The 24,940-nt window shown below is 34.5% G+C and overlaps 1 protein-coding gene across 1 annotated transcript; it reads right to left on the minus strand.

The window, feature by feature from the left end:
- Nucleotides 1–350: 350 nt before the first annotated feature.
- On the minus strand, nucleotides 351–23,719 carry LOC103603751. The gene is made up of 2 exons (XM_008588330.1): nucleotides 18,943–23,719; nucleotides 351–462 (listed from the first exon to the last, which is right to left on the minus strand). The coding sequence occupies exons 1-2, from the start codon at nucleotides 23,717–23,719 to the stop codon at nucleotides 449–451; spliced, it is 4,791 nt and encodes a 1,596-aa protein (XP_008586552.1). The 3' UTR covers nucleotides 351–448.
- Between the last annotated feature and the right edge of the window lie 1,221 nt (nucleotides 23,720–24,940).

A 24,940-nucleotide genomic window follows, 5' to 3' on the forward strand; every position in this document is an offset into this window, starting at 1 on the left:
GAAATAAAACTTGGGACAATTATGTATTTAAACTTAGGGCATAAAAATTCACAAAATATCATTAAAAAGAAACATCAAAATTCGTTTGTACTGCAAAATTACACAATGGTCTGATGTAAAATGTAAAAAACATACAAATAATATAATCAAAATGATTAATGCTAATGATTTAATATAAAGGCCAATCACAGGACTAGAAATATTTCAAGATCAATTGGTAAGTGCTCATTGTCCAGCAGAAAGAATATTGATGTACAAAATAGTGCAAGAAGAACTGTGATCTATTTCTCTTCACTTTTGAGATTTTGGTTATGAACTGTACAGCTGGCTAGAGACGCTGCTGTCAAATTCAGATTCCATTCAATGGGACGATTAAGGCACATCTTAACTGGGCTCAAAGGGCAACTTGCTGTATTCCCATCAGACAAATTCAGGTTCTCATCGGTTTTCATTTGTAGCATGCTGGAAAAAAAAGTGTAAGACATTTTAGTTTTATTTTAATTTCAAAGAAATGATCAACCTTGTAAAAGAAAATTCAGTATTTGTATTGTTAGGACTTCTAAACCTTAGACAAAGCATTTATCATCCTGAAAGTACAAGTGTTTTTTTTCATTTTCACCTCTTTAATGAACTGAATGCTGGGTGACTTGAGAGGTCAGATACCACTGGACAAAAAACTTCACTGCATATATGGATGACATCAATATACATCAGAAGAGACATTCTTTATCTTAAAAGTTAAATAATCCTGGCAGGATTCAACCCTTTTAATATCCTTTAATGTAACAGGATCAGACCACTTTGATAAAAGGAATTATTTGTTGAATGCCTAGTATGTTCTGGGCACATTCACATGCATTAATATTTGAATTTCACATCAACCAAGCAAGTTTGGTGTATATATATTAAAGTGAGTCTCCAAGAGTTAAGTACAAATATACCTGAGGTCATAGAGTCACAGGCCTGGGATTGGCATACAGCCCTTGCTCTTTCCCTCATGCTTGTCTACTAGCTCTCTGATGAGGCTAAGTCATCAGGATTAGAAAAATAGTCCTCTTGGGCCGAGCCCGTGGCACACTCAGGAGAGTGCGGCGCTGGGAGCGCAGCAGCGCTCCCGCCGTGGGTTCAGATCCTATATAGGGATGACCAGTGTGCTCACTGGCTAAGCGCAGTGGGGCCAGTCTCAAAAAAAGAAAAAAGAAAAGAAAAATAGTCCTCTTGGGCCGAGCCCGTGGCACACTCAGGAGAGTGCGGCGCTGGGAGCGCAGCAGCGCTCCCGCCGTGGGTTCAGATCCTATATAGGGATGACCAGTGTGCTCACTGGCTGAGCGCAGTGGGGCCAGTCTCAAAAAAAGAAAAAAGAAAAGAAAAATAGTCCTCTTGATGGTAGAAGAATGTCAAGTTGTCCAGACTACACGGTGGCCAGCCCATCAGAGGAACATATGCTATTTGATGTGGCATCCACATGATACTTATTATTCTGGTTACCAACTTCAAGGAATTTTTATATTGATGGAAAAGCTGGCTTATTTGGATTTATATTAGTTTCATCAGATCTCTTCAACACTATTCCCTAATGCACACCCTCTGTTCTGGGCAGACTGGTCTTATTCCACAAACTCATGAGCACAGTACCATCTGTTCCTGAATGTTGTTCCCACCGAGGGAATCTTGCCTTCTGCTCTGCTTAACCAAACCTAACCCCTGCTTCAAGGCTTGACCCACATCTCACAACATCTCTAAACATGTTCTAAGTACTTAGTAAAAGATATTGCATTTAATTGTGAAGTATTATGGGTTCATCACTATTGCTTCATATCTGATAGTCTGATTATTCCTTCTGGATCTGAGGGAAAGGATGTTAACATTCTCATCTCTATGGAGATAAAGCACAGTGCTGAGTACACAAGCTGGTCAATAAAAACACAATAAACAGAAGAATAATAAAACATCTGGGACAAAGTGTTACTCTAGAATCACAGAAACTTGAGAGTCCAAAGGGTAGCTAGTGTACCTTATATGTAATCTTAAATATTATTTGGGATAGTCGATTCACATCTTCAGATGTGAATCCCTGTGTATATAAACCATTCAACAGCTCTCTATACATTAGCTCATCTGACATTTAACTTGTTAGTTCAGTTGGGCTACATCACTCCTAAACTTTCTCCAACCATAGGACTACAAATCTTAATTAGCAGTGAGGAAAATGAGCTGTCTAGTATTTACGTGACTTGGTGGAGTTGGGAAATGGCAGCCTTCAGGCTGCAGTAGATCCCTCCTTGCATTCTTGACTGAATGACCCATTTGCCATTCAAAAGCCAAACCTGTTATATACCATGTTATAACACTGCTAGCATGTTCTCACTGGGTTCTCCCCAGGCAAACAGTCCCAGTTCCACTGAATGGTTTCAATTTGTATAAATAGATACTAGATTAAAAAAAAAAAAAAAAAAAAAAGGCTTATTACTCATCAAAATAGTATATCACTGAAAAAAAGCCAAAACAGAGTTGATTAATAGGAATGTATTTAAAGTAAATTATGGCTTGATATGTGACAAATGAAAGAGATGCAAAATACAATATTCATACCACAATATATGCAAAAAAATTCCCATTGGTTATTACTATTGACAGACTGAGGTCCTTGGGAACCTCAAGTTTTTGTTTTTCAGGTTAGCAAAACTCATAAAGCAGTTTTTTTCCTTCCTCCATGGCTACTAGTCTAGTCTTCAAGTTTTTATTGTATTTTCAAAGCAAAAGTGTTTGATGTTTACCGTTTTGAGAAACTCTAAGGCAAGCTATAAGAATACAATTATATTAATCACAATAGCCTGGCAGATGAGGGAGTACATCGAGCATTAAACTCCGAACAAGAAAATGAAGGCACAGAACAAATCATGGTCACAAATAAACTTTGTTTGCTATTTGACAAAGATGTATTCATCACAGAATAATACTTTAATAACTACATTATTGTGGGTTTTTTTTAAAGTTACTTTTCTAGAGTGGTGTACAACAAATTTGGATACACAGACTCCAGGGACGCATAAAACTATACACATTTGGGAGAAGAATATCAACTAGTTTAGAAAAGACCTAAACGTTACTAATAATATACAGATTGACATGTTTAGTTCATAAATTTACACTTAAAAAAAACTAGTGGGTGTGCAAAGTTTGGGCATTACTGATCTACAGGATACTAACAAGAAAATGTAGCGATCTTATGAAGGGCTGGAACCAATTAGATCATTACAGCAAAAAGGAATCTTTCTAACCCCCCCAGCCCCCCACCTTTTTTTTTTAAACAGATAGGGAAATGAAGTAAGTGCATAGAAGAATAAACTACTTCTCAGGGTGTCCTAAAACCAGATGTATATTTAACCAGAGCACCTTTCAATCCCATTTTCAATGAGCCAATGAAATTATTTAACATTTATTGAGTACCCATTAAAAAGTACTTTTGGAATACAAAGATAAAGACAAAGTCTGTGCTTTCAAAGAGTTTGCGATCTAGAGGAATTTTTCATGAATATTCCTTTATATCTGGAAATTAAAAATTTGACTAGTTAGGTTAGAAATTTGTGGTATAATCTTATACATTTGTTTGTAGTGAAAGATGAGTGTTCCTCAGTTTTTCTTGAGGTAATTTTCAATCAATCTTTTTTTCTTTTGCATGTTTTAAAATAGGTAATACATTTGCAATATTAAAAAAAATCAGTCAGTACAAAATGTTTCACAATGAACTCTATCTATCACTGCTCCCAGTCCCTCTTCTGTGGCAACTGTTACCATTTTCTTGTGTATTCTTTTTTTTTTTTTCCTTTTTGTCTTTTTTCGTGACCGGTAATGGGATCGCAACCCTCGGTGTCGCGCCCGCACCGCGCTCAACCAGTGAGCGGACCGGTCTCTATATGGGATCCGAACCCTCGGCAGGAGCGCCGCCTCTACCGAGTACGCCACCGGGCCGGCCCTTCTTGTGTACTCTTCCAGATACTCTTCACGTTGAGATATGTACTATCTCCTTTCCCCCTACACAATTCTATACACTGTTCTGTATCTTGCTTTTTAACAATAAATATTTTGGATATTGTTTCATATCTCCACAATCAATACTTGATTAACAGCTACACAGAGTTCCACCCTATGAATATATCATAACTTATTTAATCAGTTCTCAACTGAAAGATTTCTTGGCTATTCTAATCTCTTGCTTAAAACAGCAATGAATCTTCTTGTGTCTCTTTAAGTATGTGTGCAAGTACACCTACAGAGTTGACACCTAGCAGTAAAATAGCTGAGTCAAAGAGTGATTTTAAAATTTTGATAGCTATTACCAAAATGTCCTTCATTATACCATTATACACTCTGACCAACCATTTGTGACAATGTCTCTCTTCCCTCACAATCTAACCAATAATGTATATTAATACTTAAGGAACTTTGACAATCTGATAGGTTAAAAAGTGATATGCCGTTGTTTTTACTTGCAGTTCTTTTATGAAGATTAACATATTTTCATATTTCACAAGCTATTCGTTTTCTTTTCTGTGTTCTTTGCCAGTTGAGATAATCTTTTTCTTGTTGATATGCAGTAAATAAATAAATCCTTTGTTCCATAGTGATTTGTAGTCCCACTCCCCTTGCACCCTGCCCAGCTTATTAGTTGTTTGTATCTGCTTATGGTGATTTTGTCACGAATCCATTCTAAACTCTGTGTGATCAGATTTATCGGTCTTTTATTTCATGTCTTCTGTTTATATCACTAGATTATAAGTCATCTGAAAAAGTGGCTTTATATACCCATATCCTGGCTTCTAACAAAAGCTCAGCAATAGCACATACTGTGGTACACTTGAGAGTAAAGAGTTGGGGAAAAGAATGTAAGGACCTTGGTTCAAGTTTTGACAATATTAATGATCAGCCTATGATCTTAGACAAATAACCTTAACCTCCTTCAGCCTCATTTTCTTCATCTGTAAGAGGAAAAAATAAATAAATAAATAAAAGACACCTCTGCTTACCTTATAGTTGTTGGGATGATTTAATGAGAAGCAGTTAAAATGCTTTAAAAACCAAAAGGAGCAATATTCAAATGCAATGATTTAGTTTGACATAGCATATTTTGGTGAAAGGAGGAAGTGGGAGGAGAGTTACTTATAATCAAGGCCTCTTCTAACTCTATCATACTAGGAACCTAAATGGTAGGTGAGGGTTCAACAAGGGCAAGACAATCTGAAATAGCTCTCTAGACATCTATGCCTATTTTCAATACTTAGTAATCTAATAGACCCTATAAGATAGAGCCCATCTCCACCATCTGAATAGGTTTATACAGTATGTGCATTTGTGATTTAATGATTACTGGTAATTCTAACAAAAAAATAAAAATTTAATATATCTAGGTCTAATAATTTAAACTTGTTTTGCTTACCACTGGATATATGTGATGGTTCATTTCTGTCATACAGACAATAAAGTTTAATGTTAGCTAGCCAGCTTGCAGGAAACAATAAATTTTGATGTGATTATGATAGGTCTGATAATATCATTTACAGAACAGTTGCTACATGCCACAGGCACTGAGCTATAAGCGTTTTTTACAGTACCTCATTCGATCACCACCACCACCCACTGAAGCTCAGTAAAGTAAAATGACTTACCCACATCCAAAACTAATAAATGAAGTCTTCAGGGCCTATAATCTATTACCCGCCCTGCATACTAACTCTTGGGTGTTTGTAATTCTGTCATGATTCTCGTTTTCATTTTAATACTCACATATCTATTTCTTCAGAATACTCAGCACATGAGATTAATGGACAAGCATTGGGTTTACAGGTTTCAGACAGAACAATATTCTTAAGGGCTACAGCCATAATCCTATCCAGAAGAGCTGTAGAGTTGGTGCATGCAATTTCCTCCCAGCACTAACTGAATAAGGAGCTGCTGCTCCTCATTTCTTTCAGTTCTTCAAGGAAAACAAAATGTTAGGACACAGACTGTCATGATTTTGACATCTACCATTAAGAGTATTCTTTAGATCAAGAGTTTCAGGGAACAAAAGTACATCTTTTCAAAGAGAAAAAGAAGTCAACATTATGCACAGATAAATTGGATTCCAGTAGTCACTATAATATAGCTGACGCCATCAAGTTTGAACTCATCTATTTAACTCAAAATTCTGGATGACTGGTTTACTTTTCTCTGGAAATGGTGTTTCCTAAATGTTAACACAGTAAAAATTTACCAACTAGCTATTGTGGCTCAGCTCTAACCTGCAGCCTGATGTTTCAACAAATCTATCCAAATATCATGATAGGGTACAAAATTAGATGAGAGAACCTTCATGAAGTAGACAAATGTATTCCCATGTTTTTGATGTGATAAGAAGTAATAAAAACAAAGAGTTCTTGGTCTGCTGGACTCTGATTTTGATGGTTGCTAGGTTCCAGGAGGCCTAGGTACAGGCCCTTTCCATGAAGCAAGCCAAGCCAGCACGTGTTCATCAGCAGGTCCATGTGGTGACTGCTGCACCTGTCCTTCCCTCACACCCTTAACCAGAACCTACATATAGTAGGAATATAAAAAGAGTGTGATGATGTCTGTCTTCAGGGGTTTTGCAGTTCGGTAAGGAAGCAGAGAGAGAAAGAATTTATAAATTACCAGAATAAAAAAGTAGTTGCAATAAACATAAAAGAAGTAACTAAGGACTAAGGGATAAGAGAGAAGGGAAAGATTAATCCAAGCACAGTGGGGAAACCAGGGAAGAAACATTTGAAACAGGTCTTTAAGGATGAGGATTTTAGTAAATTGCGGCAGAGGGGGAGAATCTGTAGAGCCTGAGTTCTGATCGCGAGTCCAGTCACTGACCAGCTGAGCGCACATTCCCTAATCTTTCTAAGCTTCAATTTAACTGGAGAGTGAAGATAATGAAAGTGGACACCTACGGGCAATGTGATTACTAAATGAGTTTACGTAAAGCATTTGGCATAGAGAATAGAATGCATGTAAAATTCTTGGCCGAATGACTGGACACATAGTAAAGACTCAGTGAATGTGACTTAATGTTAGTACTATTCACAAAACGTAAGGAAATCAAAAGGTACATGTGTTTTCATTGCAGAGAAAACATGACAGGTATTTGAATCGTTTGTTTCTGCAATGTCCACCATATTAGGTTGTTCCTATAATTTTTGTAGACATATAATACAATGATTTGATTTGTGTAGACAGTATAACAGTTTAATTTTGAAACTCTGGGCTTAAAAGGGGTCAAATGTAAGAGCCATAGGATTTAGCCAGGTAAATGTGGTCTGTCACGGTGACCATTAGGTCTACAATTTGAGTAAATCCTTTCTCTTTGTTGGCAACTTTGTACAAATTAAACTGTATAGTTTTTTTTTTTTAAGACAATTTATATGAAGAGTAAAATTTTCCTTTGGTGTAGGATACTTATGAATTTAAAGGCCTTGGTAGATTCAGATTTTACAAACATTTTCAATGACTTGCTTATGATTACCTGATGTGATTATTTGCAGGAGCAGAAGAACATGGTAGTTAAGAGTGAGATTTTGAAGTCTGATAATCTTGGATTATAATCCTAGATCTGCAATTTACTACAACCAATTTCAGGAAAATTGCTTTATATTTATTTTTTTTAAAACATAAAGATGACACAAAGATTGGCACATTGGTGCAATCTTAGTATGTGCTTAATGACCAGTAAGTGCTATGACTCTTAGAGCAAACCATGGAAATCAAGAATTCACAAGAAAACACATATAAAGGATAGAATAGTTTTCTACTGAGAAATGGGACATCTACCTGAATTTTTAATTAAATGGGAATGAAAGAAATAATAGTTAGATCAAGGGCACAAAACCAGTTATCTGTAGAAATCAATGACATAGCTTGCACTGCTATGCAATTAGAAATGATCCTTGATCATGGTAGGAACAAAAAGACTTCCTGAATTTTCTTAATGAACTTGTATACTGAATGAATAAATTGCAAGCAAACTATGCCTAACGCAGTATTTTAAGTATAATAGGCATTCAAATACCCAACAAACATATAAATAGGATCCAGCTACCTTTAAAAAAGAAAATAGAAATTTTAATAATGTGAATTTAAAAGCAATTTTATCAAGTGGTTGATATAAAGTAATGCCAACTAATGTAAAAGATTGCAGAGCCTGACATGATTTAGAATGTTTTTGGACGCTGTTCCCATCTGCCTTCTCAAGAACTTATCAGTGATCATAATCCTTTCTTTTTTTTTGGATATATCATCGAATTGATTGCATTAATATAGCACCAATTCTTCACCCATTAGTAAATTCACTTTCCTTTTTTTTTTTTGGTAGCTGGCCCATACAGGGATCAAACCCTGGACCTTGGTGTTATCAGTATCACGCTCTGAGATAACCAGCCAGCCCAAATTCACTCTTTTGCCCTATAATTTTGCAATGTCCTCCCATTCTGCCTCACCCATGTGATTTTCTCTGGCTGATGGATGTTAGCAAATATGATGGAAGCTAAAGCCTGAGAGATTGCTTGGGCTAACCTGCTGGATGTGAGAGACACGTGGAGCAGATAAGCTGTCCCATCAGATAGCCAGCTAATACCAAGACATATAAAGGAGCCCAGCCAAGATCAGAACATCCTAGCCTTATTTGCCAACCATAGACTCATAAGTGAAATAAATGCTTATTTATTTTAAGCTAATGAGTTTTGAGGTGGTTTGTAATGTAGCATTATTGTGGCAATAGATAAATAACAGACCATTTCTTCTCAATTGGATCCTCATTATGATGTTCAGAAAAGTGCAAGGTCTCTTTTTTTTTGTCCTTTTTGAGACCAGTGGCACCGCGCTCAGCCAGTGAGCGCACCGGTCATCCCTATATAGGATCCGAACCCGTGGCGGGAGTGCTACTGCGCTCCCAGCCGCACTCTCCCGAGTGCGCCACGGGCTCAGCCCAAGGTCTCTTATTTAAAAAACAAAACTTCACTCAATCTTTCATTTTCTTCAAGTCAACACTTTTATGGCTAGATTACATTAGTCATCCTATCGTTGATATCACCATTTCCTTACCTCCTCATTCCTTAAACTACTTCATTATGGCTTCCATTACTTTCAATTCATTAAAACAGCATTTACCAAAGTCACCAGTGACCTTCACACTGAGAAATCTAATGAGATTCAGTGATTAATTCACTGAGCCTTGCCTTTCTATGTCTAAAAAGCCTTTATTTCAATTTTGTTTTTGAAAGATATTTTTCCTGAATATGGATTTCAAATTTGGCCATATTTTTCTCTAAGTACTTTGAAGATGTAGCTCCACTGTCTTTTAGCTGGCATTGTTTCTGAAGATAAGTGTGCTGTCATTCTTATATTTGCTTTTCCATATATAATGTCTTTTTTCCTCTGGATGCTTTTAAGATCTTCTCTTTATCATTGGTAATCAACTGTTTGAATTAATCAATAGCAGACCTGTACTATAAGAAATGCTAAAGGAAATCATTCAGGCAGAAGGAAATGATAGCAGATGGAAATCTGGATCTGTACAAAAATAAAGAGAACCAGAAATGGTAAATTCATGGAAAAATACTTATTTCCTATTTTAAAAATTTCTTTAAAAGTTTACTGTGTAAAGCAAAAATAGCAACAATGTATGTGTGTTTATAATATTTATAGAAGCAAAATGAATGACAACAATAGCACAAAGTCTTGGAGGAAAGAAATGCAAATGTATGACTGTAAAATTCTTAAGCTATCCATGAGGTGGCATAATATTATTTGAAGGTATGCTCTGATAAGTTAATAATGGATAGTACAAATCCTACAGAATCATCTTTTAAAAAGCAAATCAAGAGATTAAATAGAATAATAAAATATACTCTATTGATCAAAAAAAAAAAAAGCAGGAAAAGAGGAAAAAAGAGGAGCAAATAATGGATGGGACAAATAGAAAACAAAAAGATGGCTGATTTAAACCCAACCATATTAATAGTTACATTAAATCTAAGTGGTCTAATAAAAGGCACAGATTGTAGATTGGATTAAAAAAGAAAGCCTCATCTTTATGCTGCCTAAAAGAAACCCACTTTAAATATAAAGACACAAATAGGTTAAAAATAAAACTATGCGAAAAGATACAGCGAAAAGTAAGCTGAAGTGACAATACTAGCATCATATGAAATAGATTTCAGAGTAAGGAACATTTCCAGGGATAAAGAGGTTAATTTCATAATGATAAAGGAGTGAATTCATCAAAAATACATAAAAATTCTAAATGTGTATGTACCTAATTGTATTTTTTTCCAAATACAAAGAGCAAAATCTGATAGAACTGAAAGGATAAACAGAAAAATCCACAATCACAGTTGCGGATTTTGATACTCCTCTCAAGGATAGAACAAGTAAAGTGAAAGTCAATAAGGATGGAAAAGACTTGAACAGTCCTATCTACCAACTTGCTTAACTGACATTTAGAGAACTCAAGAGCAGCAGAATACACATTATTTTCAAGAACACATAGAATATTTACTAAAATACATTTGAACAGATTCTGGACCATAAAATCTCAATAAATTTAAAAAGACTGAAATAACACAAAGTATATTTTACAACTATAACAGAATTAAATTAGAACAGTAACAGAAGATATCTGGAAAATACTCAAACATCTGGAAACTAAACAACACACCTCTAAATAATCCACGGGTTAAAGAATAAATCACAAGAAAAGCTAGAAAATATTTTAAATTTAATGAAAATACAGCAGAGCAAAATTTGTGGGATACAGCTGAAGTAGTGTTTAGAGGGAAATTTATAACATTATGCTCACATTAGTAAATAATCTCTCCATTACTAAAACACTCTGTATTCTATATCAATGGTTTTCAAAGTGTGGTCCCTGGATCAATAGTGTAAGTATCACTTGGGCCCCACTCCACATTGAATCAACCTCTGTAGGTGGAGCCCAACAATCTCTTTTTTAACAAGCCCTCCTGGTGATTCTAATGCATGCTAAAGTTTGTGAACCACTGTTCTAAAGTAGAACAATTCTCATCTGGGCTACCATAGTGGTCTACGCCTTCCCTCTTGCCCTACACCATTCGTTCTTCACAATGCACTCAGATCTTTTAGAAAGGAGAATCTGATGATGTCATATACCTTCCCCATCCACTTCCCATTTTGCAATGGGAAGCCATTTTAAAAAGTACATAAACTTCTTAGCATGGCTTATGAGAACCTGCTTGGTCTATCCCTTCACTTGATCCCCAACCCCCACCACACTTGACATCATGCTCCGCCTTTTTCCATTGACTGTAGACACACTGGCCATGTCTTATGTCTCTAACCTGCCAAGAATCTCACACCTCAGCATTTTTTCCCCCATGCAATTCCTTCTTCCTGGAAAATCCTTCCTACCCTACTGATTCTCTGCCTCAGTTTCTGCTTACTGATTTTCTGGCCTAGTTAATTCCTACTCATCCTTAACAGCTCAGCTTTACGGTCATTTCCTTAGGGAAGTCTTCCCTCACTTCCCTGACTTGATAAAATCTCCCTATAATAAATTCTCACACCACCACATACTGAGAACTTACCAGATTTGTGTAATTATTTACTGAATGTCTGTCTCTCCAAATAAACTTGAACCACGAGGGCAGGAACCATATCTGGTTTTGTCCCACATTATTTCCCATGTGTTTAGCATATTGCCTGGCACACAGGAAATTCATTTTTGAATGAATAAATTAGTGGACTGTATAAATACAGGCTTTTAAAATCTAGCTATCTATAATTACACAACACAGAAACAAATGCATTTTCCAGGTTGCCTGGAACTGGGGGGACGAAAAAGAACCCAAGGTCCAGTTTAAAATAAAACAAATACAATAACACCAAGTGGGTTTGGATCCCCATGCCGGCTGCCAAAAATTTTAAAAAATAAATAAAAGAAAACAAATACAAACAAGAAAATAACATGGCAAGATGAAATCATTCAGACACCTATCCTACTCTATGACAAAGAAAATTATTTACTGCCCAAGAAAAATGAGGGGGAAAAATGGTAGCCAGTAGAGCCAAACTAAGAATTCTGAATACTTAAGTCAAATATACAGAAGGAAAAAAAAGGGAGGGGGGGGAGAAAAGAGGAAAAAAGAACACTTGCACTTTGAGGCAGGAACTTGTGTTGAAACGCTGAAATCAATCTCTTTCTAATAGTTGGTAGCAGCTGGTTAAGGAAGATGAGAAGGTTGACCCTTGAACTTACCTCAGACAGAGAAAGCAGGTCAGGAGGCTTCGGAGAGAGAATATGATTTACAAAACAGACTGGCACTTATGGCTTTCCCAGCACCATTTTGCTGGATAAAGACAAATATTCTCCCATAGAGATAAACCAAACAACTAACATGTCAAATATATACTATTGTGTTGGAAGAGGGAGTATACAGAGGGGAGGGGGCAAATGGAGTGTTAGGGATAAATGGGATAGAATGATCTTAATCTATTTTTAAAAAGCCAATAACTTATTTTTTTTCTAGCCACACCATACCAAAATTGTAGTGATATCAACAGAGGTCAGCAAACTTTTTCTGCATAGGGCCAGATGATAAGTATTTTAGACTTTGTGGGCTTTATGGTCTTTGTTGCAACTACTCAATTCACCTTCTGTGGCACAAAAACAGCAACAGACAATATGTAAGTGAATGAGCATAGCACTGTTCCAATAAAACTTTATTAAAAACAGGCCATGGGCCAGACTTCCAGATTTACAGAATTAATTCTATGTCTGAAACTAGTTCTGTACTCTATAACCATTAGTATGGTGAATCAACCAAATTATATTTCATCAAGTTATACTATGTTGCCAAAGTGAAAACACCATGAAATATCTTTGAGGTAAGTTCCTTGAGTTACACTGTGACTCTAATATCTAATACAATGTCTGGTAAATCAAAAGAAAGAGTATCTATTGTTTGTTGAATAAACTGAATGGTTTTCTGTGAAAGATATGGGGCAATTAGTAAAACAAATCCTGAAAAGTCAGTAATGGTTGACAAAGCAATGGATATAAAATATCCAAAAAAAAAGCTTAAGAAAATATCAAAACAAAGATGGCAAAAGTAGCTGTTTTATAATTTAATAAAGTATTATGGCAGAAGTTAGAAACTCTTCAAAACCTAAAACTCTTCTCTTTACTCAATTCCTGTGGAAATTATGATAGGGAAGAAACTCAACTGTAAACAGAATGGATTTTAATTAAAAATTCCTGATTTCATTAGAATTCTTTATGTGGCAGAGTCAGTTTTAATAGTTTTACTTATGCACTGGCAATTACCACAGTGGCAAAATGAAGCCCATATAAAAAAAGAATATATTAGGGAATTGAGTAATTTTTACATTAAAATATCTTTTTATTTCATCCAGTTCTGACCAAATTAAGACTACAAAAATATACTTGAAGAAACCCCAATCTTATATGTTTTCCTAAATTCATACTAAGATATTTTTTCATGGTTTGTAATAGTAAAGCCTCCCAAATTGACTGCTACCACAGCTTTTCCTTTCTTAACTCAACATGAAAAAAATCTAATATACAAAAATAAAAGTCTGATCAAAATGTGATTATCCTTGGCTTAATGGTATTTATCATTGTGTTCTTTTAATGGGGAATGGCAATAAAGCACTTACAATTTAATTTCAATCATCTAACTTAATTTATGTACAGCAGGAATAAATCTAGCATATAAATTAACTTTTATTTTTACAGTCATTACATTCTTTCTGAGAATACCACAGTAAAATATACAGAAACTCTAGCAGGAAACTATGTAGAGCAGTGTTTCCAATTATATTTCCCAAACTGTGTTCTGTGGGATATATATAAAGTTTGGGGAATGGAATTTAACAGGCTAATGGAGCACTGTGACTCAATTAACAACAGGAGAGAGAACTGAGCACTTCCCTATCTTATTTGACTACAGAATCCTTGGTACACAGAGCACCTTAGGGTGCTAGCGTTCCTTGGAATTCATCTTTGGAATGTTTGTGTAGCAACTAGATTAAGATGACTGTGAGTCATTTCAAAATGGTTTTCTATCAAGATTAAATTTAGAAAGTCATCTATTCTATGCTTCATAGTTTTTTCACCAAGTGATAATTATGATGTTGAGTAACAGCACATAAGGAAACTCTAATTCTAAATTTTACACAATATGTCTAAGGTTATTCTGTGCAATGGGTTGTTTCAATCATACATGTTTTAAAAATGTGGTAAAATGTTTATAAACAAGATCAAAGGAGGATGTATGGTTAGATTTGGTTCCAGGTAGTTGATGAAGTATATTACTTAGTTAAAAATCACCCATCAGCTATAAACCTGTGTGAAAACCAGAATTCTGAATGGAAAAAAATGTATATGCAGTCATTTTTGAGAAAAGATGACAAAACAAGAGAAGCAGACAAACTAAGCATTTTTTTTCGGTCATCTCAGAATCCAATTCAAAGGGTCAACTGAACTCTAAATTTTTATGGGAAAATTTAACATTTTAGGATGAGTACTATTAGTATGATAGCTTGAAGTCCCCATTAGGTTTAGTCCTCCCAACCCCCCAAATCTATATGGTATGCTACTATTAGAAAAGATTCTCTAGAACTCTACTATGACCATATAGCTTCTTGCTATTCACAGAAGGAAGAATATATTCTTGATCTCTTTGTCCTTCTGTTATACACACTTGCTGAACTCAACCATTATTACATCTAAGGGCCCACCTTTCTCCAAGCTTACTTCTTGGCTGCTGAGATAAAACCACACAGCTTGCTGTTCAAACAGCTATTCAGCCCTTATCCACATTCCCCAGTACCCATTCCCACCATAATATTACATTACCTCTTGATTCATAGAAAACAAACTCTAATATCTCAATATTCTGCCCATGAATTACTGATTTGCATCACCATGTATTGTTCCCACTACCCACTAGTTTTAAGAGAAAAGTGATCCTTCTGGTCAAGACCAAGCTCTTTAACAATGCCCCAGATCCCCGAGCCAATGATCAACTCAGGGGCTTCCCTCCATTTCCACTGCTTGCCATCTCATTTTTGTATCTTCAGTCTTTTATTCTCCACTGACTTCTTCCCACTGGTATCTCAACTTCTTTTTTAAAACCTGTTTTCAACCCCAGCTTACTCCGGCTACCTCTCTACCTCCTTTCCATTCATAGCCATTTATAGTTCTCTGTGCTAATTTTCTTTACTTTTTCTTCCTGCATTTACTACTCATCTAGCATTGAAGACTTCTGGCCCTGTTAGTCCACCAAAGCTGTTCTCCCCAAATCACTAAGATATAAATCTTGTTGCTATGTTCCATGGAACCATTTCAGGTCTCATCTTAACTGACTTCCTATCAACAAATTACACTATTGTTGTCTCCCTTCTTAAAATACATTTTTCTTCACCACACTCTCTAGGCTTTCCTCTTACCTCTTGACTACTCTCGGCAGTTTCCTTTTGTGCATATCTTTTCTTTTCCTTATATCTTTGGGACTCTGAGAACCTAGGCTCTTTCAACCTTATACTGAGTAATCTCTTCCACTCTCTTGGCTTCAATTATTTGATGACTCCCAAATCTGTATCTCAGCTCAGACCTCTTTCCCTGGCAACAGACCCACATTGCCTAACTGCTTCCTACACATCTTTTCCTGGACATCCCACTTGACACTTCAAACCCCCTATTTTTTTTTTTTTAGACAAAACGGAACCCCCTAAGAGTACTCTCATATCTCAGTGAATGTTACGATCATCCACCCAGATGTTCAAGGCAAAAACATGGATATTATCCTTTATTCTTCTACTCTCTAAGACATTGATTTTACTTCAAAGGTCTCTCTCAAATCTAATCTTTTCCATTACTGATACTATTAAGCTTAAAACACTTTTTTCATTAACTGATGCTAACCTCACAATTTGGGCTATGCTTCCCTAAGTAGCTTTATCTTTTACTATTTTTCCACCTCCCCGCAACCCCCAGCCCATGATTTCTATTTTTTGCCTCAGCTCTGATAAAATTACTCAATGTTGCAAATAAGCTTGCTTTCTTTTGTCACCCAAATTATCCACATGCAGCTTGCTGTGCCTGAAATACTCCTTTCCCAACTTCTAATAGTTAGCAATCCTTCAAGCCTCAGCTTAGATGTGACAATGTAGGAAAGCTTGCCTAATTCCCTAAATCTGAGCTCAATTTCCCTTCTATGCACTCCTATAATTCACCTCTCTCTCTATTCATAGCACTCATCCTTCTACTGCAATTGCCTACTCATTTTTCTATCCCCCATGAAATGGTAAACTCCATAAGGGCATAAACCATGATTTTAACCGTTCCATCCCCTTAAAACACATAATATGCCACTTAAGACATAAAATATACCCTACTTATTGAATAAATAGATAATGTAAGTCTTTTTTTCTCACTTAGATGGAAAGGAAACTTTATGAATCTTCCACAGTGTCTAAAAGCATATTATTGTAGGCATCCATAAAACATTTGTTGAACTAAGAATAGATGGAGTTGCATTTCTTCTTCCTCTTTCCATGTCTGCACTTGATATACAGCAGTACAAATGTGAAGTATAAATTTAAAAACTCCTATGTATTAAACTATATCTGGATAGTTAATCTCAAAATATACAAAAGTAAGACATTCATGGTAGAAGCAAAACTTTTCATCAGTAGAAATATTCCAGAATTCATTACATACATTGCTCTAGGAATTTCTAGAAAAGGCCTGTTGCTAAAAGTCTCTCAAGTCTCAAGTCTCAAGTCACTATTCTGTGAAAAAGAAAAGCACATATAAAACTAATAATGAGTTTTAGTGTCTCTTCCAAAAGGGCAAAAAGAAGTATGGAATACCAAGAATAATGAGGAAAAAAACAACACTTTAAGGAAACATTTAAAAATCAGATAAATATAACAGATATTGCTATAAATACAACTTTATAAAAATAATATCCTTGATTAAAAAAAAGAATGTTAAATAATAAAGAAGGAAAGTTATCAGTAATAGATAAATAAAACTTTAAGCAGAACAGGAAATAGCACTAGTAAGTTTTAAAATAAGATGAAAAACAACCCTTCATATGATATTAAAACCTTTAAAAATACCCCAAAATTATTTTGAAATTAATTTTAAAAAATAATAATTAGGCATCTTCCATCTTTCTTTTCTAGGATGATTTCATATTTAGTGGGGGTAAAGAATCATATTAAAATAAACTTTATATTTATTTCTCAGGAAGATACAATGGTTAAGAAGCTGGAAGGACAAAATACAGTTCTGTTGTAAAGTGAATTAATGCAAATTATCTTTGATAAATTGTAACAGAATGAAATGAGGATGATATAGAGAATTAAAAATGAAACTTTGTATTTTGTTCTCCATAAAACATGTGTGTATATTTTTAGATTATAATTTTTTTTAAAAGATCACTATCAGGTTTTTTCCTTTTTTTCCCCTGACATAGTATTTGTTATAATGTTACTTTTAGTTATCCTGTGGACAAGAAACAAAGGTCATTCTTTTTAGTTTTAATTCTTATCTAATGGAGACTCTACTTTGACTATCTTTAAAATCTGAATCATTGCACGTTAGGTATTTGAAATTTCAATCATTACACAGTAGATACTACCGAAAGTTATTTTACATTTATTCAGTTAAATCATTGAATTTGGGGGGCCATAAAAATCATTAACCTATTAAAACTCTGGAATTTACTGCTTTTAATATTTTAATGTAAGAAGTGATACTACTTATTTTACCTTTTAAACAAGTTTCAAAAAGGTAACAAAAATAAAGCCACCGTTACTTGCCCAACCCCCAAAAAGCACCCCTAAAATATTTAATAATGCAACCATAGGAAAAAATATCCTCAAATTTCCAAATGTAACCAGGCATTCTTTCATGTCAGTGAAGTAACCAGTAAGTACTCCCACTCCTAAATTCTGCCTAGCACCTATCAATAAGCAGAGTTGCAAATGGCTATTTGGTAAGTACAGTGTTCACACAGTATTTTTCCTAGGTTCAAACGGGTAATAGTCTCCCTGAGGCACCAATGCCAGGTCAGTATCACTGAATAAAACACATAATTACTTGCTAAAGCAATTTCAGTTTGCATTCAAAATTTAGCATTACCTTAACAATGAGTTGTATTTGGCTCTTTCTCGTGCTAGGCTATAGATTATTTGCTGAAAGAAATCCTCATCTTTGTATCTGTGGCAAACAGCTCAATGTCTGATATGAAAAAAATCTACTCAGCAAGTTTGCTGATTTATTAAAAAAAATTCTTACTATGCCATTCTTATAAGCAGAGTCTTAAAGTGGATTCCAAAGTAGTATACCATATGGCATAACAACTTGATGGAGGATTTGAGACTGATATCCTAGGATTATATGTTACAATCTATCAATTTAGCAATGAGATCGTCTTTACTTTTCTCCCACATGGTCTCATAGTTGTTACTAATTTATAAGAAAATAAATATATATTAGCCTATAGTGAAGTAGTTAATTTTTATTCAGTTACTTGGTCATATTTATCTGTCAAACTGTTTTCTGATTTTATATTAGATCTATAAAATGCAAAAGCAGATAACATAACTTTTACATTAATATTTTATAAAAGCTTGCTATGTCTCTACTAAATATATTTTTATTTGCTTGAACTCCTGGATATATTAAGAGGTGGGAAAGGACACTGGTACAATTAGCAGCACCTAATTTCATGAGTTTCATACTAGGTGCCAAGAAATTAGGTTGTCCAAATATTTTGGAAATAAATTAAAAGCTGCTCCTTTTCTACCTGTTACCTTATACTTTACTCAAGGCACCTACAATGAAACTTTAAAATTAAGTAGAGAAAAACTTACCTAGTTGGGATTTTGAAAAATAGTTTGCCATTTGTCCACTGTTGCAAGACTGTCGTTTATGTCTTTTTGGTGACATTTCTGTGGTCTTCCATGGTGGTCTTTTTCTTTTGTTCAATTTTCTAAGAACTGCAGAACTATCAGAAGGACTCTTGTCAAAGTTAACACATTTACTTAATTTACTATTGTTAAGTTGGCCAGGAAATTTATCAGTTGAAGGGCTATTTACGTTAGCATTTTCTACTTCTTTAGATTGCTTTTTAAAAGAGTTTTGCCTAGCAGAATGGGATCTTAAAGTAAAGTGCTTTGATTCTTCTACAGGAGTCTGATGATTACTTCCACTCTCAATAGAGTCAGGAGAGTAAATGACTGTATTTAGCTTAAAAGTATTTCTGTGTTCCAGAAAGTTGATCTTCCTCAAAAATATTCTACAATCTTTTAAGGCTTTTGACCTCCAATTATTTGAACATTCCTTTCCTAGTCTTGGTCCCGAATCTTTTTGGCTGCAATTTGTTCCATTCTCCTTTGCTTCTGACTTAAATTTGTTATCTAAACTAGCATATGTTTTGAATTCAGGCATTGCCACCCTCTGTTGCAAAAAGTCATCCCTGATCTCAGGTGGCAAAATACACTGATCATCTACTTTGCTTTTTCCTTGGAGTGGGATGTCAGCATTTGTTTCCCTCTCAGTCTTATTTAAAGATTGGTTCTGGCAGAAAAATCTTAAGTTTCTCCTTTTAGAGTTCCAATCAATGGTTCCATGGTTGTGCAGCTTTCGTTCTCTTCTCCATCTTTCATGGTGCAACCTCTTAAACTCAGTCCTTTTAAATCTAGCTAGTGTTAAATTACTTTTCACATTTAAGAGTGGAGAGTTAATCATTTTATGTAGTATATGCAACTTCCCTGCTGATTTTGAAGGAGAAGAGAGTGCAAATTTTTTAAAGTGCTTTCTGAAGGGGCTGGTATTTAAATCAGAATATTTAGTCCCTAATTTAATTCCCCTGGTATTTATTACTTCCAAAGGGTTTCGAGCATTTGCTTTTCTAACTAGTGAAAGAGACTGTGTTTCTGTTGTTTGCATAAACCAGGTACAGAGTTCATTCAAATCATACTTTTTCTGAAAAAGCATTTTTACAGGTGAAACTTCAAGTTCTAAAAGACAAGTTTCCAAAGGGTTTGCTATTTTGAAATGATTGTTTTCAATGTGTTCTCTTTTTTTAACACAATTTTCAGCTTCATCTCCACTCACTTGCACCCAAGCATTTGTTATCTGCTCAAATCTATTGTTTAATTCCTCTAATAAGGAATCACTTGAAGTAGATGTAGCCCACCACCTGAGCAAAGGGTTTGATGAAATTATAGGGTCCAAGGATACTTCAGAAATGGGTACTAATTTGTTATCTTCCAAACACTTTTTTGCATTCCTTGAATGTCTAGTTCCTGGGGTATCTTTGGAAACTATTTTTTTCCTTGACTGCCTATGTTTTCCCTTCTGCCTTTTACCTTTCTGAAAATGGAGTCTATAGGATTTATGGAGCAAAGCATTTCTATAAATCAGTGAGCTAGAAGATGCTAATGAATGTAAGAAATGCAGAGATGGTTTCCTATCCCTAATAGAATGTCTCAAAGGTATAGTAGCAACCGTACTTTTTGATCTAGTCTTAAATTTGTCAGCTTCAGTGTGCCTTGTTTTATCCATCTTATTGCATTGTTGGTCATACTTTTCTTCAGGCAAATTTTTTCCTAACACATTCTCCTGTTCTAAAGGAGGTAAGCAGCTGCTAATACTTACTGCTCTTTCCTGAGGTGAAATCCTATTAATAGTCACAGATATGCCAGAGATTTTCACTTTTGCGGGTCTACCAGGCTTCCTAATTATTGCCAAAGGCTTCTGAATCGGTCGAATGATGTTTTTGGAAGGTTGAGGTATCACAGACTTGTTCTTGATGGGTCTATCATATTCAAAGCCAGACCCCAAGATCTCACTCTCAGTAGTCAAGCTTGATACAGCACTTATTCTTTCACATGAATCAATTTCGTGTTCTCTAATATTTTTGAGACTATTATATTCAGTTGGAAAATCAGCAACATTATTGTTTAAAGACATAATATTGCTTATGTTCACACTTCCTTCAGAAACGTGCCTTTTAGTTCTTCTTGATCTTCCATAAATAACAGTTACTATAATACTCTTTTTATAAATACCTTCTTTTACATCTGATACAAGAGATTCTGGGCTTTTCCTTCCAGCACTAAAGGACTCATTTTGGCAAATGGTATCTGTTTGATCAGTTTTAGGTTTTGGTGGTCTTCCAATCGGTCGCTTAATCTGTTTCACAACTTGGGGACCTATTTTTTTAGGTCTACCTGGTTTTCTTTTAAAAGATGATTCAATAGCACTGTTTGAAATCTCCTTAGGTTCTTTTTGTGGTGTATCACTATTTGTATCACCTATAAACATTGTAGAAGATTCTGCAGTTTCTTGTACACAATTAAATTTGTTTAGTTCTCTTTGAAGAGTGTCAGCATCATAATGATTAGAACTATAATTTTCTAATTTAGCATTTGGGATATCCTCATTTGTTTCTGTTTTTTTTCCAATTACATGATGTGTTGTACATTTTTCAGAAGGAAGATCATTTGACTGAGAAGTACCAACTGAAGTTAAAGTATATTTGACTCCTTCACTGCTCTTAACCTCAGATAAAAACATGAGTTTGACAGGACTAGAATAGGTGGAAAAAGAAGAGCTTTCAATACCTTTACCTTTTGTTGGTACATATTCAACACTGGAAATCAAGCTACCCGTATCTAAAATAGATGACTTTTTCAGATTATCAAATCTTTTGTTACTCAAATCGATTGTAGGCATACAATGACTTTTGGTAACACTGCTGGATGCTACCACAGATTTTGATAAACTCTGCTCTTTACAAGTCATTCTACTTAGAGTCATATTTTTTCCAGCATTTTGGTCTTTGCCATCAATTTCTACCAATTTCCTGGATGATTTATATCCTTCTGATAATGGCTGATTATTCCAAGATTTTTTGGCCATATTTATTGTATCTTCCAAACGCTCCACAACAACTTGTAAATTAGAATTCATTGCAATTTTGTTTAGGTCTATATCGTGTGAGCTTTCAGTTTGAATATTTTTCACTAGATCTTTTTTTTGTGTGGATTCAGAGACTTTTTTGGCCTTAGGGGATTTTTTGAAAACATAATTATTTGTTACATATATAGAATACCATTCTGGAGGCACAATATTTCGTTTACTTCTGCTCAAAAGTCCAGTGACATCACTTCTCAAAAGTGTTTGAGTATTCTCTAATTTTGGATTCTCCCTATGATTTTGCAAATATTTTTTTCCAGCCATATATTTCTCCTGTGCTTTTCTTATGCTCCCTTTCTCAGGAAAAGTTGTTTTAAGGCCTTCTGAAAATGCATCAAAAGCCAAGTTAGTTTCTAAACTATGAAGAGGTAGTTGTAATGACTGTAATTTATAATTTGATGAATGTGATGTTTCTGCATGATTTTTATCTGGAAGGCTTTTAGAATTTTGTAAGGAAGGCGCTTGACAATGATAGAATTCTTCTTTGTCCGATGAAAATATCTCATCATTGCGCATCAATTTCCTTGAATTTCTCTCAGTGTATTTTTTTCTTATAAAATTTTCATCAAGACTAGCAAGTTCTCTTTTTATCTGTAAAGACTGCCTTCTAAACATGGGTGAATCAGGAGATTTGTGCATTGCAAATAAGGTTTCCTGACGCTTTCGAAATCTTGTCTGAATAATTTTATTTTCTACCTTTTTATCATGTTGACTCAGTAATTCCATAAAACTGTAGTCACTGGCCTTTGCATTATGCAAGAGAGAGGTTATCAAATCTCCCAATTTTAAATCATTATCTGTATTACAATCACTGCTAGATAATTTTACAAGGTTTGTCATATCTGTGGTTTCTATTGATTTTAATTTGTCATTAATGCGATCCATTAAATCTTGAAAAATTACAGCAGTTTCTCCTTTTTCATGATTTGTAGTACAATTGCTGTCATCTGAGAGCAAAGAATCAGAGTTATTGGCCTTCTTAGTTTTATGTATTTTACCTTCATGATCACCCCTGTTGCTGCTTATTTCTGCTGGTATGAGAGATGGAGGCTGGGTAATGTTTGTTTCAAGTTTGTTATTTTCTAAGGCTGAAAGCTCTGAGATGACGTCTTTCAATTTTTCAAATCCTTCAGTCTGTACAGGTGATAATGGTGGGGGCGAGGGACTTCGAGATCTACAAACATCTTTAAGACTGACTGAAAGATTACATCCTTCCCTTGACAAAAGAGGACTAAGAAATTCTGATTTTGTAGAGTGAATATTTGGTAACGGTCCAGAACAACACCTGTGAGAATTGTAACTGTTTGCAATTCCTCTATTCACTAGAATATTCTTAATGTGTTCAATAGTTACAGTTTGGCAAGATAAACAATGTATGTCTTTAATACAGACTGGCAGAGGTGCTAAACCAGGGCTTTGTCTTTCATTTTGTAAACACCCTCTTTCTGCCAGCCTATATTCACAGCTACAGAATAGACCATGTAAATCATCTTCAATTAGGGGCTTTTGAGATTCTGAAGACACAGCACATGATGCATTACAACAGCAAAGAGAAGCAGCATTCTGCTCTTGGACTAGAAATTTCAACATAGCCAAAACTTGTTGTTGGTGATGTATGCACAAAGATTCCAAAACTTTGCTTAATGCTGATTTTCTTTTTTCCATTTTAGTAGCTTCCTCTGATTTTGCATCAACAGTTGAACTAAAAACAAAATCAAACAAAAAAATGAATTACAGCAAAAATACCACTCTAAGGAGTTATAATTTTAACAGAGTTTGAACAAAAGATATTTTGGTATTGCTGGACTCCTAGCTCCTACAGAACTACAATGACATCTTGATTATTATTTAGCAAAAATACAAAGAAGCACTGATGATAATTAATTTCCAATGACAAAGTATGAGTCAAAGCAAAACCCTATTTTTGCAATATAAAAGCTGATGATTATACGTATGATTATATTTACATATTGATGTGTTTTGAATGTATTAAGAATATTTAATAGAAAGTGCTTCACAAGGAGTTAAAATTTTTGTAAAGTGGACATTTTAAGTTATTTTGATAATTAATTAACCGCCCAATTTAGTGCAAATAAAAAAATAAGATGTAGGAGTAAAATCTTATCTTTATTTAAAATAGATATTTTTCCAAGGCAGTGAAAATAAAATTATTAATAAAAGCATTTTGAATAGTCACGAGGAAAATTAAGGGACTTAGATTTCATATATATAAAATGTTTTTTCTAAGATTAAGCTCTAGGCATTAATCTATTTAAAAAATAAAATCTATTTTTAATTGATTTTAAATACTAAAGTAATTACATGAAAACTAAAGGCATTACTTACCTAATTATTAAATTTCAAATGCTGGAAAATGTCCCACTGCAGAAACTAATATACATCTAACTTTAACTAAGACTCAGGATTACTTATCAACAAATATAGAAGTCTACAATTTTTTTTTTAGTCCAATAGGAGCAGCAAGAAGAATGTATTAAAAGAATTCTGTTTCAGAAAAGTATCTATTTTAATTAAACATATCACCAAACTGTACATGAAAATAATCTTTCACTTGATTGTTACATTGTTGTTATTGTTCCTGGTTTGTGCAATTTTTCTTTAGGGTTGGAATTGAGATATGCTCAATATAAATTGCTACTGAAGAATGTATTTTGTTTAAATAAAGAATCATTATGCTTATGCATAATAAAAATTAAGGGATTTTCTTTTAAAATGAAAAGTGGAATTAATATTTTTATTTTATTTTGTTTCCTAAAACTAGCAATAACCTGTCTCACAGATAAGTATTTTATAAAAATTATGTTATTTGAGTAGCAAAAATACCAAAGCAAATTTTGAACATTTGGTCAAAACTTTTCTGGAAAA

Source organism: Galeopterus variegatus, unplaced genomic scaffold (genome assembly GCF_000696425.1).
Source record: "Galeopterus variegatus unplaced genomic scaffold, G_variegatus-3.0.2 Scaffold123, whole genome shotgun sequence".
NCBI lineage: Eukaryota > Metazoa > Chordata > Mammalia > Dermoptera > Cynocephalidae > Galeopterus > Galeopterus variegatus.